The sequence below is a fragment of the Amblyomma mixtum genome, chromosome 3, assembly GCF_055824585.1.
Source record: "Amblyomma mixtum isolate Tamu chromosome 3, ASM5582458v1, whole genome shotgun sequence".
Taxonomy (NCBI): Eukaryota; Metazoa; Arthropoda; class Arachnida; order Ixodida; family Ixodidae; genus Amblyomma; species Amblyomma mixtum.
The window spans coordinates 109,252,664-109,268,954 of NC_143014.1; the positions used below are offsets into that span (position 1 = coordinate 109,252,664).

General features: G+C 48.7%; 1 protein-coding gene across 2 annotated transcripts in view; it reads right to left on the reverse strand.

The window, feature by feature from the left end:
• Nucleotides 1-15,029, reverse strand: part of LOC149351327 (inactive dipeptidyl peptidase 10-like) — a 357,475-nt gene extending 342,446 nt beyond the window's left edge. For both annotated transcript variants that reach the window (XM_089580665.1, XM_089580664.1), the window contains exon 1: nt 14,889-15,029. In XM_089580665.1, the coding sequence (XP_089436791.1) occupies nt 14,889-15,014 (126 nt within the window). In that variant the 5' untranslated portion in view covers nt 15,015-15,029. The remainder of the gene's footprint in view (nt 1-14,888) is intronic.
• Between the last annotated feature and the right edge of the window lie 1,262 nt (nt 15,030-16,291).

The window sequence follows — 16,291 nt, forward strand, 5'->3', positions numbered from 1 at the left end:
ATTTAATTTGATTTGATTTGATTTAACCGACCATTTTGTTCAATGATTACTTCTCACGAGATGTTTTCCTTTGTATGATAACCCACCCCTTATGTAATGCCCCCTACGAAAGAACTTTAAGGTAATTAACTAAACTGAATATAAAGAAGTAAGCAGAAACAAATATGCGTCGGACGTTATATCAAACATGGTTAAAGAATGCAGCGCGAAAAGACAAGGACAAACGAAGAAGTGGACAGGACTGGCGCTGACTACCAACACATTTATTCAAAGAAACGAGCAGCTTTTATAACGCCATCCAAGACCCACGTGACCAGATAAAGCAGCAGGCGTGGGAAATCTATCTAACACTGATACACATCATTGCACACAACATCGAAGAAACAGCACATCGAGGTGACGCAACGTCACCTCGGTACCTAAAAACTGCATGACTAAATGACCAGGAAGAGCCAAAATAAACGAGGAACAAAAGAATGAATTATCGTCTATTGCTGTCCACTCATCGTAAGGCAATTGGCAGAAACAAAGAACAAAAGCCAAAACAAAACAATACCGCAAAACTGTGTAAAAGTCGAAGCAAAGCAGAGTCAAAGAGACACAACACGACAAAAAAGAACGCTCCGCGAAAGCTGTGTCAAATGCTGAAAGCCATACAGAGTCTAAGAAAAAGTTAAAAGTTCTAAAGAACATGTCAAAAAGTTCTAAAGAACAAAAGTCAAGCAAAACAGAGACGTAATTATAGCGGACCTAGAAAACTCAACTCCTTGTCTAAAAGTAAAATTGAAGGGGTGCTGGCGCACTCGTCTCCAGCTTTGGCGATCAACCGTGCCTCAATGATGACTCTTTCTATTTCGGTCCTCGCACGTGCTCTGATCACCGTGCGCTTGAAGAATGGTTCGCACCCTTTGTAAATCTTGCAATGGTCGTCCAGGTGCCGGCCGCTTTTGTTGCGTACCTTCCGGCGGTGCTCAAGCAGTCTCTCGTTGAGGCACCTGCCGGTTTGCCCGATATAAACGCTCCCACACTTCAAAGGTATCTCATAGACGACACATGTAGCACAATGCGTAAACGGATCGACATGTTTTACAGGGCAAACCTTTTTCTTCTGCTTTGCCAGCAAGGTACAAACTTGTGATAGTTTGAAAAGACAAGATTAACATTGTTTCTTTTTGCGACCTTCTTTAAGTTATGGGACAGCTTGTGAAGATATGGGATTACGGCCAGGGGAGGCCGTTTAGCCTGCTCAGGCTTGCCTGCGTCTTTGCCTTGAACTTTTAACTTCTGGACCAGCACAGTGGCGCAGCCGTTAAGCGATGCGCCACTGCACTGACAGGTGGCTGTTTCTATCACAGCCACCGGCAGGCATTGTGCGACCCGTGTTGCTCTTCCCGAGCAACCTCTCGCGACCAGTCATTAACTGGCACCTGCCAGGGCAGGGTGTGATGACGCCACAAGGTTACGTGATCAAGGTGGCGCGACGCCCTCCTCCCATTGTCTGCAGCTAGCGCGAAGCTCCTCCGCACTAAGACGAGTTAGTCCAGAGCACAAGACAAGACAAGATTCTTGCTCGGGGTTGGTACGTCTGCAGTAGTGATTTCTGGAGAAGGGTCTCAGAAACACTACGCACCAGTGCCGGTGAGTAGCCAGCACTGTAAAGACATTGGACTTGTTTCGCAACGCCGCTCTGCATCGTATGGGGACAGCTTTTCGTGAGCGCTGCCTGGATGGCGGATGAAACAATGCCTCGCTTAATCAAATTCGAGTGAGCGCTGTCATGCGGAAGAAGTCCCTTCTTAGAGCGAGGGTTATACGTCCAACAGAGGTGATTTTCTTCAAAGCTAAACAGCAGGCCCAAAAACTGTACAGCCTTGCCGCTCGGTGGTTCGCACGTAAAATTGAGTCCCCCAGAGTGGTATTTGAAAAGGGCGACAATCTCAGTAGTAACACGGTCTGCAGAACCAGGCGGGCAACTTTTGAGGACAATCAGAAAATCGTCCATGTGCCGGTAGACCGAATGGACCACAGCACTCGGGAGCTCCTTGTCTTTTCGCGCTGCATTCTTTAAACATGATCTCTGACCAACAAGCCCAAACAGCCACTTTAGGTCATATCAAACTGAGGCTTCGTTGCGCGAAAAAACATTCACAACCACGATTTCCGGCGACTGCCATCGAAGACCGTTGGCACCACATGTTGTTGCGCAGTCAAGAGCCAGAGACAGCAGTGTTTTACGTACACGCGAGCCTAGGCACATCCGAAACATGCCTTCGCCTCCACTGGGACGAAACGAATGAACCAGTGCGGGGGCAAAACGGCAGTACCTTATGCGCGCCGTTTTCTCCTCGTAAAGGCACGACGGTTGGAGAGTTTGTTCGTTAAACGGTTATTCATTGAACGGCAAGCACGGCAGTGGTGACGTTCAGCGTAATGACGCGTCGCATGACTCAACACGAATACGCGGTGATCGCCACTATACGCTCCATCTAATCAATATGAGATTACCTGGGATTTTAGAACTATCGATTACGCGCTCGCGGTAGCTGGTGCGAACACTCAGTTTGTGCGGTGTGCGGGGCGCCCCGCCTCGCCGCTTCCCTCCGCTGCCCGATGACAAGTGATCATTTAACGCGCGAATCAGAGAAGTGCGGCATTAAGCGTCGCCCTAATGAGTTATGCCGGCTGCAAAATCACGGCCTTATGCGCATGCGGGCGGCAATCAAGGAGCGCTTGAAGAGAAAATATTTCACGCAGGCGCCTAATTGCCCAAGTCCCATTATGCACACGACGTGTTCATGTACCGCGTGGAGTTATTACACACCAATGTTCTTATTTTTTTCCCTGCCAGAGACGGGAAAGCTAAAAAACAAAATATTTACGCTCGTTTAAGTTTGTCGCTGTGAAAGAGTTAATGAAAGCGGTGACCGCTACAAGCAAAAGGTATGAGTTCTCTGGCATGCTGTTTTTGTTGTAGTTTCTCACATAAACTGCTGAATGCTTGATTTAGTTGTCACATTGCATTAGCTGCGCTACCGAAGCAAGAGCTATGATTGTTCCCCAGAGAAAAGGGAAAAAGAGAAGAAAAGGCTGAAAAAAAAAGGGCGGGAGGGGGGGGGGGGGGGGGAGTTCTTTCAGGAATCAGTAGCGAACAACTGTCTCTAGCTTGTAATGGCCGGACATTTAGGAGTTCGCCTTCAACGCGCCCGACAGCTCTGAGTACCCACTCTCATAAAAAGCGCGCGCAATTCAAAAATTAAAGAAAAAAAAAGATTCCAGCGCAGGCAGATAATGCGCGCCGCACAGAGACTAAATAAAAAAAAATTACTGCGCGGGGCCGGAAAAATTGCCAGTGGCTTAGCTCGGCTATGCCAGGATCTACGTAGCGAAAGCGAGCGCAACGACGAGGCAGGCGGTGTGACGTCATACCAAAAGGCGGCGGCGGCGAGGCGCGCGGTGTGACGTTATGCCAGATGGCACGGCGAGCGCGCGGTGTCATGTAAATAAATCTGTGGTGGAAGTTAGCAAAAAGCGATTGGAAGATTCGTGGCTGAAAAGCATAAAGGTGATATAAGGTTAGAAGTGTAGGAAACCGTAGTGAAAGAAAATGGCGAATTTTAATGAGAATTTACAACAGATTTGAGCAAATATAAAGGGGAAAAAAAGTTGAGCATGGTGGCAATTGCCACCACCCCGTTTCAAAGGGGGCTCTCCTATCCATCCATCCATCGTCCGCCAGCTGCGGCGGTTGCTAGGCAACGGCTCAAGGTCGATCTCTGTGCCTCCTCGGAGCACCGCCACAGTGAAATCGCTAGTTCGTGGCCAATATAGTTTTCACTACAAAATCCCAGTTCGTCTAACATTTTAGAGCTTATGCCCAGTGCAGCGGGATCACCACAACCAGAAGGACAGAGTGCGGCACAAGAGTATCAAGGGGTTAGCGCGCCGATTTGTGCAAACAACGCGTTGCTATGAGCACCACATTGTGCACACGCGTCTGGAATGATCTGTGAACACTATGCAGGGGGCGCTTTCACTGGACTCAGCTCCACCTGCATCGTTATTCCGAATCTTCCGATCCAGTGTCGCAAAAGGGACGCAGTAGTATAACGCAACCACTGCCGGTCAGGGAAGTTCGTCCAGTAGCCAGGCGTGGCCGACCACACACCTAAGCATGCACGTTTGGGTGCTGCTGGAAGTCGTTTCTGCGTCCCTGTGCTCATTGCGGGCGGCGTCATGCGCACGAGTGGAGCGAAAACCTGCCACTTAGGCCCTAGCAGCTCTCGATGTATGCCAGCCGCTATACCGAGCTGAACTTCGAAGCTCTCGTCGTGCCATTGCTGACAGCGTTTGTGCGGTGACGGCAGCGAAGGGTACCGGTGCAAGTGCATTCGCGCTCAACTTTGTCGCGAACGTGACGGGAGCGTTTTTCTTTTTACTCGTGACCAGTTTTTGCAGCTGTCGTGCGTTCGTTTAAATTCTCAGTCTGCTTAAAAAGTTTGTGGGCAGCCATTTCTGAAAAAAACAAAAACTTCCTCGTAGCTCACATAGAACTGGATATTGCAGTCTGCACTTCCTCGGTCCTCTGTGACCAAAGCAGCGAGGCCTAACAAACCTGACAGAAAATTTAGGTCTCTGATGACCCCTGTGTACCGTAAACTTTCGCAACCAGCTTTTTTTTTTTCGTTCGGGGGCATCGACTTGATGAAGACTAAAATAAGGTGCCGCTACTTCTTCGGCTACAGATGTCGAGGCTCATTCGAAAAAGTCTGGGGGGGCTGAGTTTAGTGACTAGCTAAACATTATTTTCAGATAGGCCCTAATAACTTATGCCCTGCCACTTACCTTAGCTTCGCAGGCTGCCAAATAAATCCCAAATGTTAATTAACATGTGAAATAAAGATATGAAATACAATTGGAATAGGCCGCTCGAGATATACTTTTCCCTACCGAGAGGGCACTGAGGTAATCCTGAGTGCTGTTGAGGATTGCGCTTCAATCCTACCGCTGTCGCCAGTGTTGAAGACGGAGGGGGCCTGGAGATGAATGACTCGTTGAGCCCCGCAGGTCCCGGCTCCGAAGGGCGGTGTCTAACTCCGATATAGAGGAAACTGTACAGAAGGTTTATTTTACATATTTACAGTCGAGATGGAAGTGCTCCGGTCACAAAACATCATCCCTTTAAATAGGTTCGTATTCCCCAGATCCCTGCCTGGGAGGTCAAGTTCGGAGAATGAAGTCCAATCAGGTGGGCCGATGTGGACACTGGTGGTACGCTCTCTCGCAGCTCGGTCGATGGGAAGGAGTAGAAACTGAGTCATCAAACACCGCTGTATTACTTTGATCACTGCGGCAAGTCTTCTGTGCGTTGCCTTCGGGGAAGAAGCTTCCAGCAGTCTCCCAGCAGGTGAATGAACGTCCTCGAACTCGTCCGAAACACGAGACCTCTGTCGATTACACAGCCATCTTTCAATTAGCAGCCTCAGCTTGACCTTGCGTAGCATCACCCCGTCCGGTGATGCTACCACACTACCGCTGCCGCCGTCGTCTATGCTTCCGCCGCTGCTGCCGGCGGCGCCAGGCCTCGGCGTACATTTGGTTCGCGATGAGTCACGTCTGGTACTAATTCTTCCCAGGCCCGTGTTCGCCAAACTTAACAGTGCCCAAATGATCAAACTCACACGTCGATCGAGCTCACACGTCACTTTTCGGCGGTGATATCACGAACAGGTTTTAATCGCCAAGGTTATCTTTTTACGCGCAGAAATCAGCATTGTGTTTTGGAGCATGGCCTGTGACATTATCTCACCATGGGTTCAATGCCGGAAGTTTGCCTCCCTGCTACCAAATGGTTCCAGTCAATTCCACTAGCAACAGTGAATTGTTCAGCAACAGTCGCTGAAGCAACGGTGAACTTTAAAACCATATTCCCTATGTTCATTTTCTGATGTTCACGTATCCTTGATAATGTGCGGAACATACTGTTTGTTGTTAGACAATGTACACCTGACGAACTGCAATTTGAGAAAAGATGAGAAACCGCTATCATTCTCTAGCGCAGCGGAGGATGTTTAGAAATTTTACACTTCTAAACGTGAACGCTGCAACGCAGATTTGTACAAAAAAAAAAGAGGTATTCGAACGTCTCAAGTAATTTCGAGTCTACAATTTGAAGTACAACCTCCAGGTATATAACCGCGAGGTTTACGTCTTCCCACTTGTTGTGATAGTATTATTTTAATATACTAGCGACAGCCGGTAGTAAGACCTAATCGCATCGCCATATATTCCAATGTGGCTATTCGCTCGTACGTTGTCTGCTTTTGGTTCCAAAGCAAAATTTAGTCAATCAAAAGATTTAAAAAAACTGCGAACTTTTATTAACGTTCTCGCTAGTTTTTGAACTAAGTTGCTACAAATAAATTTTAGCTTGCTGGACATTGCAGAAAGGCTTCGTTTTTAGAACCACGAAAAAGCTTTATTCCAGAGTGAAGTCTGACAAACAGAAAGATTTCTGCTTCCCACGTACAGGACATGCATCAGCTTTACAAACAACAAAAGTATTCTTCTTGGTGTTAATGGCAATACGGCGTATAGTTTTACGAATAAAATAGTTTACCGATCGACGGTGCTTACTATTCTGTTACTTCCTCGTCTCTTGCTTGCTACTTCCCGTTCAGTAAGGGAGGAACCAAAAAAACGGAATAGTAATTCACACAGCACCAGACTGCGTAATTTCAACGGATGATACGCTTTGCAGAGAGAGCGTTTGTAAGGCTGTCATCGCACTGCAATTTCTTTATTATCTAAAAGGAGCAGTCGCACTATTAGGTTAATGGCACGTGTACAGACAGTTATTTTGTTCTCGCTGGGTTGTCTTAAAATATTCTCACGTGGTGATGACGACAGGTGGGCAGGTAGACAAATTCTACAATAGCAAGCTGTTAACTGGACAAACTTTTAGCCACAGACGAAAATCGCGATAGCAAGACTGCCGTCCTATAGATCTCGAATGCCGCGGCTCCGCACTGCGCTGTACCTGAGCATGACGCGGAACGTATCGGGCAATCTGCTCCAATTATCGCGAATACCCTCGAGCGCTGCAGAATTACGCTTGCGTTTTATTGCGACCGTTCGTGAAAAAATTATCCAAGTGTTGCAAGCATACAGCAGATATCTCGTCGAGTGTGCCGAAAAATAATGAATAAAAGTGCAACTTCGGCGTCAAACAAGTAATAAAAATGAAAAAAAAAGAAGAATGAATCACTTCGTGGTAATACATTCATTTCTTGGCGAGAGAAGATTTTCGGCGCAGAAGTTTGGGTTGGGGAAGGATGACCGCTTACTTATATAATTTTAAAAATTAGCCCGTTACTTTCGTGTGCTTTAGGTAAGAATGGACAATAAAACCTGGAAACAAAACAGGCTAGGCGCTGTCGTCGAGCCATGCATGTAAATGTCCAGGAATGCAAGCATTCATGCTGTTCATTGAAGCTTAGTTGGTGGACACCCTATAGTGCTGATCGAAATTAACGTGAGCTTAATCAGTTAACAAATTTGCGTGTGATTGTACACTTCATAGCACAAATGACAAAGTAAATGTAATGTTCAATTAGAATATAAAAAATTAGGCAACTAATCAGAGTTTACTTAAAAGCCATGTTAAAAAAACGAACAAACGATAGTTCGATCGAACTCAAAGAAACCTAATCAAGTCTAAAAGAGGTCATCGCAGTCCCAAGCAGTTTAAACCAAGCTAAAAGATCTAAGGCTAAAAAATCTAATCGAAATCAAAGAAACCCCCAGAAATCTAATATAATCCAAACCGACCAAGGGAACTAAAGGCGTTCCATGAAATCTAAGTAGTTATAAAGTATTATTATTTTGAGAGAACTCACATAATTTTTCTCAGCAAATTTTGTGTTATTTATTCAGTGCCTGGCTGCCAGTGCCCGCCTCGATCGTGTCCGTGTATGTCTTGCGGAGAAAGCTTTTCATGCTTCAGGCCTATTCTCCCGGTGGTAATCATTTCCCTGTCTTCTTCCACCGCGAGCAACGGAATTTCGCACATTCGGGGCGCCAAGAAAACGTGTGACGCAGTGGAGCGTTCCTCACTTCGCCAGTAATCAATGCACTGGAACTCGCTGACCCGCGCACGCCGTCACTGCGAAGAGCGAACACGACTGCGAATGCGTCTCGATGCTGGCTGTAAATTGCATGACAGCTCAGACAAGAACAAAATAATGTTAGAAAAACTATTAGAAAAGCTGGCTGAATGCGAGGAAATGTCGTGAAGGAAAAGTAAAAATCATTACTCAGGAAGAGACGAACAGCGACGTCTTTCTTCGCCGACGGCCCCGACTAGCGGCAGCGCGAGCACGCCAGAATGAGGGAGGACAGCCTCAAAGGAAAGTCATTAGGTGAATCCGACCTCCACGGCGCGCACAAAGAGTGGAACACGCAGGGTACGATTCGCGCAGTATGTACTGCAGCCCCGCCGAACGGGAACCTCACAAAGCGACCCCGCACCAGGCACCGACTGAGCCGAGGCCACGCTGGACATTGCCGCAGCGTGAATGGACGCACCTGGCTCTGTCGGGGAAGGGGGGGTGACATCAACGCTGTGTTACGCACCTCGTTCCGCTACACTGCTGGCACGGAGGCGAATGAACTGTTGTTGTTGTTGTGCCCTTGGAGAATGGCACGCACGACTGCCAGTTGGGAAGTCAGTCTTCCAGCTTCATTCACTTTCGCTACCCCAGTAGGTAATGGCAACATCCCGCATGGTAAGACGGCTCCACGCAAATTAAAAATGAGGCCCGAGGGAATCTGAAGCGCAATGTTCTGATCTACATTAATTTCGTCGAGGTTTAGACACCTATAGAATTTCTTACATCTAACGCAGATAATTACTTCGAAGCATCCCAGTAGGCGTGAAAAAGAACGCTGCGCCTTAGGAAAGTGCAAAATCTGCACAAAAGTGCTCCAGCTACATTAATAACACTAATGAGCCTTTCGCAGTCAAGAAAAAAAAAATGTATGGCTTCGTTTAAATATCAGCTTTTCTCGCTTTTCCGGCAAAAACTTTTACAACATAAGACGCTTTGAGTTTCGCTTCAATAGCGAATAGATCAGCACAGACATCAGCATTATCAACACAACATTATTATCATCAGCTCTGATTATGTCCTTTGCACGGCAACAGTATCTTCCATTTATCTCCAATTACTGGTGTCCTGCGCGTGCCGGATGCTATCCAGTTTTGCTTATCTCGTCTGCTCACCTAACTCTCTTCTGACCGCAACTAGGACTCCCTTTCTCAAGATCCGCTCGGTTACTTCAAGATACCATCGGTTATCTGTCCGTCGCACTGCATATTTCACCCAAATCCATTTTCCTTCTCTGTACTTCCTCTTATATATTTATCATTAGCACGAGTTTGTTATCTAATACACGCCTAAGAAAACAGTCCTAATAAAGTGATCCTTTCTTTTTCGATTATGTTTCTTTCCCGTCGTCCGGCACACCGACTGGTAGGCCGCGATGGTAGCGGGTGCGTGGTGTCTCTTGAGGCACGGACGTTGAACGAAGAGAACCAAAAAGGCTTACCAAAGAGGAGGCGATAGACTGGCGCAGACTACAAACCAGTACCTACCCGCACCTGCACAGACTACACAACATTTTCCTTACACAATATGCAGACGAATGTCCATGGTGTCAGGGTAAACCTACACTAGAACATGTCACATGGACCTGCCCTAAGGCAGACTTAGAGCCAAGAATAAACAACCCGAGTGTGATGCAGTGGGAGCACTTGCTGGCTTGCGAGGACGAGGAAGCGCAACGATTTCTCGTACGCCGAGCTACGATGGCAGCAGTCAAGTGCGGCCTCCTGGACCAAGGATCGACCACGGCGCCCATTGACCCGTAAGGGTGAAGAACACTTTAAATTTATCAACAATAAAGTTTTTTCCATCCATCCATCCGAAATATAATGTTACTGGAGTTGGATCCCTGTCCTATAAACTGAGTAAAACTTGAGATTCTGTAACATCAGAAACTCACCAACGTCTTGCCTGCCTTCTTCAGCGGCGACGGTAAGCAGCGGTTAAGAGGCACATTCCTGAAACGCTCTGAGGCTGCTGAATTCAAGTACGTCGCTCCTATTCACTGTTCGCCTGAGAACGCACGAAATCTGTTGACGGCCTTCGTAAGATAAGAATGGTGTTTTGGGACAAACAAGCAGTCATGCAGCAGCTCCATCTCGATTTTTTTTTTTCGTGCAGAAACTCTTTTTACTTCTATAGAAAAATACATTTCCGAAACGTCCAGTTTCGTGAAAAAAGTTTTCGCCACCGCGTATTCATAGAGTGCTGTGTTAGCTTGAGTGCGGCGGTCAAGAAACCCCTTCAGCCCACACTTGTCCGGCTTCTGAGGGAAAGAAGCCGGCCTTGGGGACCAATAAGCGCGTAACTCGATATCCGTCAACAACAAGTATTGTGTGTCGAAAGCAATATTTCCCAATTTCGAACCTCTCGTATCAACAGAGTTGCCGTTACTTTTTTCTCCTTCATATTTGGAGCACCAATTCTTCTGAGATTGTTTCTGCTTTTTTATTAAAATCGGCATTTGTAGTATGAAGAGCGCACGAATTCTTTGTTTATTATGGGGGTACACGAGGGATTTCTTGTAGAACTTCACGGTTTGGTGCACGCCTTGGTAGGGTATACGTAGTACTGTCGTCTATTTCTTGAGATTTGTTGGATGTACTGTGTGGCAGCTCACCTTGGTGCTGGCACGAATAACAAGCCCATGCTTGTTCGCCTTTCATGAAGTTGCCAAAGTAATTGGTTTTATCCCTGTTAATAATTTGCATTTTCTTCCTTTTCATCTGCATGATTTGAAGAAAGACCCGGAGAGAAATGCGGGAATGGCTTGAAAGTCCCTAAAATTAACGTAATTGCAATTTCTTTAAAGCCACTTCTTAACTCGCAACCTCTGTTCGACCAGCAGTAGGCAAAGTAGTTGCAAGTCACCATGTTGTCGATGGGTTTTGAAATGTCAACATGTAGTAACTTTACACCACTACGTCATTAAAAAGAACGTGTGCCTGATTGAGCTCTTTTTCTCAATGTTCAATCAAGACCTTTTTTTCCGATTGTTCAATCAAGAAGACCTTTTTTTCCCATTGTTCAATCAAGAAGACCTAGCTCGCATTGATGGTTTAGTGACAGAGAATTGACTTCGAGTTCCGTGTTAGAGTTCCGGGGAAGGTCGCAGTCAAAGCGCTTGTGAAAACTAGCGCACGTTTTTATGGGTTTCTCGCAACAGTAAAAAACGAAATCCGGGGCACAACTTGAAAAACGAATCAGACTGCACCTGGACGGACGCTCTTGGCCATGCACACGACGGCCGCACGACATGGGCTTCCGTTTATCAGACTAAAACGTATAGCGTGGCATTACAAAGAGGTTAAAAAGAGAAACAAAGAGAGAAAAAAGGACGTGACAGACCTTCCTTCCGCGCGTCGCCGCCCGCGCACGCCGAACAGTACTAGGGTCGGCAGCTGCAGGCCCGACTGAATCAGTGCCCCCCATACGCTCGGCGCCCCACCCCTTATTCGAGGACCGCAAGAGTCGCCACCTGGACGATGTGCCCGAGAATCACGCGTCGCTCGCCCGTGCGTTGTTAGGAGACTCGCCTCGGGCGAGTGCGCTCTTCTACATACAGTCCTCCGCGGCTGACACCACGTGCAGTAAGCCTGGCATGGAACGAAAAACTACGAGGACAAGTTCACTTCTTTCGGGGAGTTGTGCCGCTGAGGCTCCTTTGGTACCACGAAAGAACCTCCTAAGTCAAAGCCGCAAGCCTTCTCTACAAAATTCATCCTCGTCGAAATCAGGTGGCGCATTTGGTTTGTTCTCAGAAAACTCCAGCATTGCGAGCTTTTCCTTTATACGTTTTTGGTGCCGCACTGGTTCGGGTTGTCTGTAAGATGTGCGCCATCAATGGACGCTTGTCCAGCGATCGGCTTATAGGTGAGCGGGGGAACGCTCACGTCGTTAGTGGCATGCCCACCCCTCTTACCAAAGTCGAGCTTGCGTAGCCTGCGAGTTTAACGCTAGCGCCCCTAATGCCAAATAAATGGGACGACATTCGACCTAGCGAGTGGTGTTTGCAGTCGCGGTATAAAACTCTCGCAGAATTTGCGTGGCTTTCAAAAGGCACGTTATGACGTCAGTACCACCATTATTGGCTTTACCTGCTTAAATTAGGGGCAAAGAGCATTCGATCTTTAAGCATTCACATGAAATTTTCATCACTACGATAAAACGTTGCTGAAACAACCCATGGGACATCCGAACATCGTCGCGATTCAAATGATATGAAACAGTTTCGTCCAAAGTGCGTAGTGGGAACTGCGCTACTTTCATGATGAGGCGAATGTCTTTGCGAATAGTGGTGGACGGCACGAGCTCTCAAGCCGCCGAGCGAAAGCCAGCGAGCAATTGGGTCCAGCCACAGCACTTAGCATAGCGCAGTGATGGCGCGCCGCCTACAGGCCACGGGACGTGTATCAGCAGCAAAGCTGCCCGCGATTTGAGCCCACAGTGTCTGAATTTCTAGCCTCTCACCATAAACACTGGAGAGAATTCGAGAAAAAAACATCGATGCACGGCATAATTGCAGGGATAGAGCCAGTTATTTTTCTGCGGAGTAGAGCAGAGAAAAATTTCCATCGACGGCCGAAACGCTGCAAGCGATAGGCGTCTTGCGCCGTTGATCTCCGTCAACGTGGAAAGCGTCATGAGCGCCCGTTTTCACCCGACATTAGAGCGCCTCCTGGACTAAACTAAGGAAGAAATTCCCGCACCATGTGTCTGCTGCATATGTTTTGAGGTTTCACCATTCGTTTGTACCAAGCATCCGATCCGCATATCGTTTCTTTTGTAGGAAGGATAGGCTCGTACTCATGGGCGTTCCTACGGGCTTTCTTGCCTGCATGAAAAAAGAGTGAGGAAAAGCATATTTCCGTTACTGACGTCAAAATTTGTAGTTTAGCTTATTTCGGATGACACGAATATCTTCCAGGGTTTGAAAACATTCGTACCACACAGATTTCTCTGCAGTTACAAATGGCCATCTAAAAAGCGAATTTCTGCTGATGGCGTCATGCCCCATTTCTTAGCCAATGGTCCTTAGTGTCAAACTGCTGTTCGGCGCGCAGGGTCGCTGTCATCAACGGGCAGGGGCGTCTCCTAAAGAAGGGAGTGGGAGCAAAGTCTATGGTAGCTTATTTGCTTTTGTAAGAAAGGGAGGAATGGGGCAAAATTTGTGCCCCCCTTTTCGCTGTCTATTAGGAGCGGGGGAGGGGGGGCTCACCTCCCCCTCATTCTCTACGTGCATTCCTATGGTCCCCGTGCCAGTAGAAGCGCATGCGTTTCGTCAGCATACTTCGCGAGATTGGTAAAAAAAATATGCGCCATTAAGGAGCCGCACCATATTATTAATGCGTTAGCATAAGAAGGGTCTGTGCAGGCTGAAATGGCAACCGCCACCACGCGTGATGCGGTGCGAACCTGGTGACATCATCGCAATCTGTCCACCAGATTGTGAGCTAACTTCCCACAGTGGTAGGTTAATTAATGAATGGTCGCGACAGGTCGCTCGGGAAGAGCAACCTGGGTCTAACTAAGCCCCATGAGTAGCTGTTTGAAGAGCCACGTGCCGGGGCAGTGGCGCATCGATTAACCGCTGCACCGCTGCGCCAGGATTTGTTTGAGGATTGCCAGTGATATATGAACGTAAAGTACAGAAGGAGCAATTCCGCATATATGGGCATTGACTCATTAGCGCTATAGCGTTGTACTCTTAAGGCGGAGCTACAACATAATAAGCAGTAACAGAAAAATGCTAACGCATTCAAACTATCCACTGAGGATCGCCTTGAGAGTTTTCATTCCTGTACCCCTGCCCAATGGGACAGAGACAGCGCGGATTGCACTGCGTACGCTACAGGAAAACCGACATGGTTGCGTCATTGCAACCATCCTTTTCTCGTCGGTGTCATTAGGAAGCAGAAACTCTGCCAGTAATAAGTGAAAGGTTAAAAGAGCACATCTAACACCACCACGTTTGTAATGTTCGCTCAGCAAAAATTAGAGCGAACGATCCTTCCCGGCGCCTTACTCAAGCTGAACCCGTGTAAGGCTATGGAAGAAATATTTTGATGCCGTATGGAATCACATGCCACCAATTGCAGCATAGTGGAAAAGGAAGACACTGGTTACACGCCATTTAACATACGACCGATTACAGTTTTCTGCATGCTTATTTTCAATTTACCGTGATACTTCGAGAAACCAAAGTTTATTAGTAATATCAGTACTCGTGATTTCCAGGACAGCTGCCGGCATGTGACCACCAAGCGCTAATTTCTCAGAACGAAACACTTTCAAGGGTAACATAAATTTAGCATCTCAGTGCTCAGTTTGCTAATATATATCCCGAACATGTTTGCGAACCCAGTATATAAAGGCATTGATAAAACAAAAATAACCACGTAGCAAGGCAGGCTTGGGTGTCTCATTCCCCGTATATGAAGCAAAAAAAAAAAGCACTTTACTCACTTCGCACACTGCAGCGAATGAGTGCGACATTCGCACGCAGATTTGCGCGTGGCTAAAATCACGCACAAATCTGCGAGCCCAGCCGCGATTCGTTTTGTTGCCCGAGGCCTGGCGAGTAAAGCGCGCGCCGTCGCAAAGCGCTAAGATGAATCGGTGCGACCGAGGCTCGCCGGACATATAAGCTGCGGCTGGGGGCAATTTTTCTTCCGAGGGGGAAACAAATACCGGCGTGCTCTACGAACGAGCTGGGCCGACACTCACCGAGAATTGTTCGGGTAAGGTCGGGTCCTGTGGCGAAGTTCTCTTGGTGCTTCCCGTAGCGGACTTTCGTTCCAGTCCCCCCTGGACCTTGCCGGGCACGGAAGATGTTCCTCCGGAGTAATTCATGGCTAGGCTCAAGTGTCTAGGCCGGGCACTTGCGGTGAACGGCGCAGAGGCACGGCGATGGCTACTTTGAAAGCAATCAAAACAGACAGTCCGGGTGGGCGGAGCGCAGCGTCGTCCGCACACTCGGCGCCTGCCTACAGCCTGCGGTCGGCTTGAACCGCGGGTGTGACTGCGGGCAGGCTTTTAAATAAAAACTGACTCGTGAATGCTCTAGCGCAGCTCTAAGATGCTTTCGATGACTTTTGATACGAAACGGCGCAGTCACAGCGGCACTGGGCACAAAGATATCTAAGTCATTCGTTCCGACACGGCACGCGGGCAGACTTGGAATCTACGGGTAAAGGAGGGTGACAGGCACACTCTCACAGTGGTGACACGTCCGCTGTCATTTTCCTGTCACTACGGCGAATCTCTTTCTCTGTGACACGAACGCATGCACGGTTCTTTCTTAACAGCCACGACGTCCGCAGCGAGACCTTTCCGCATCTTGCAAGCAGACCACAGACAGCGACCGACGCAGCTACGGGGCCATCGACAGCGCAGAGTTCGACCTACGAGATGAAGCGGCACTTTAATCCCGCTCATACTCTGTCGCTGGACCGCCTTTTCGCTGCCGGCCACGCTCGCCGTTCGGGACAAACTCAAGGCAGCGACACATCGGAGACCGACACCTCTCTCCGTGTCCGCTGAGACGCTGCCAACAGTCTCAGGCCGAGCACGTTCTCAGCACGTCCTCCAACACGCAGCGGTTCGGGTGCAGGGAGGGGTCGGCCGCGGCCGCGCAGCGCTGCGGGACCTTCGGCGCCGCGCGGTCGGACGACGTCCCGGGGGCGACCGGCGGCAGAGCAGGGCGGCACATGTCCGGCGCGCGGCTCAAGTCGACCACGGTCCGCGCCGGTCGCCGGCTCGTCCCGCCACAGACTGACGCTGGGGTCCCGGCGAGCGGCGGCGCGCCCGGCGGTCTCGCCGGCGCCCCCCTTCCTTCCCCTCCGCCGACCACCACGACGCCGCGTGGGAGACGCGCGAGGCCCGCTTCGCCGCCGCTCTCCGCCTCGCGTCCTGGTGGGACGCGGAGAGCGGCCGGAGAAGCGCTTCGGGAATCCAGCACGGGGCTCGCTTCTCCGCACGCCTTGGAGCGCCCGCATTTCAGCGATAGGAGTCAATTTTCAATACAGTCAATCCATTATAGAAAGCCGAAAACGCCGCTGGAAAGAAAATATTCCTTCTTGGTTACAGATGGGTCACTGGTGCTTAGAGTTATTAGCGCCCTTTTTTGC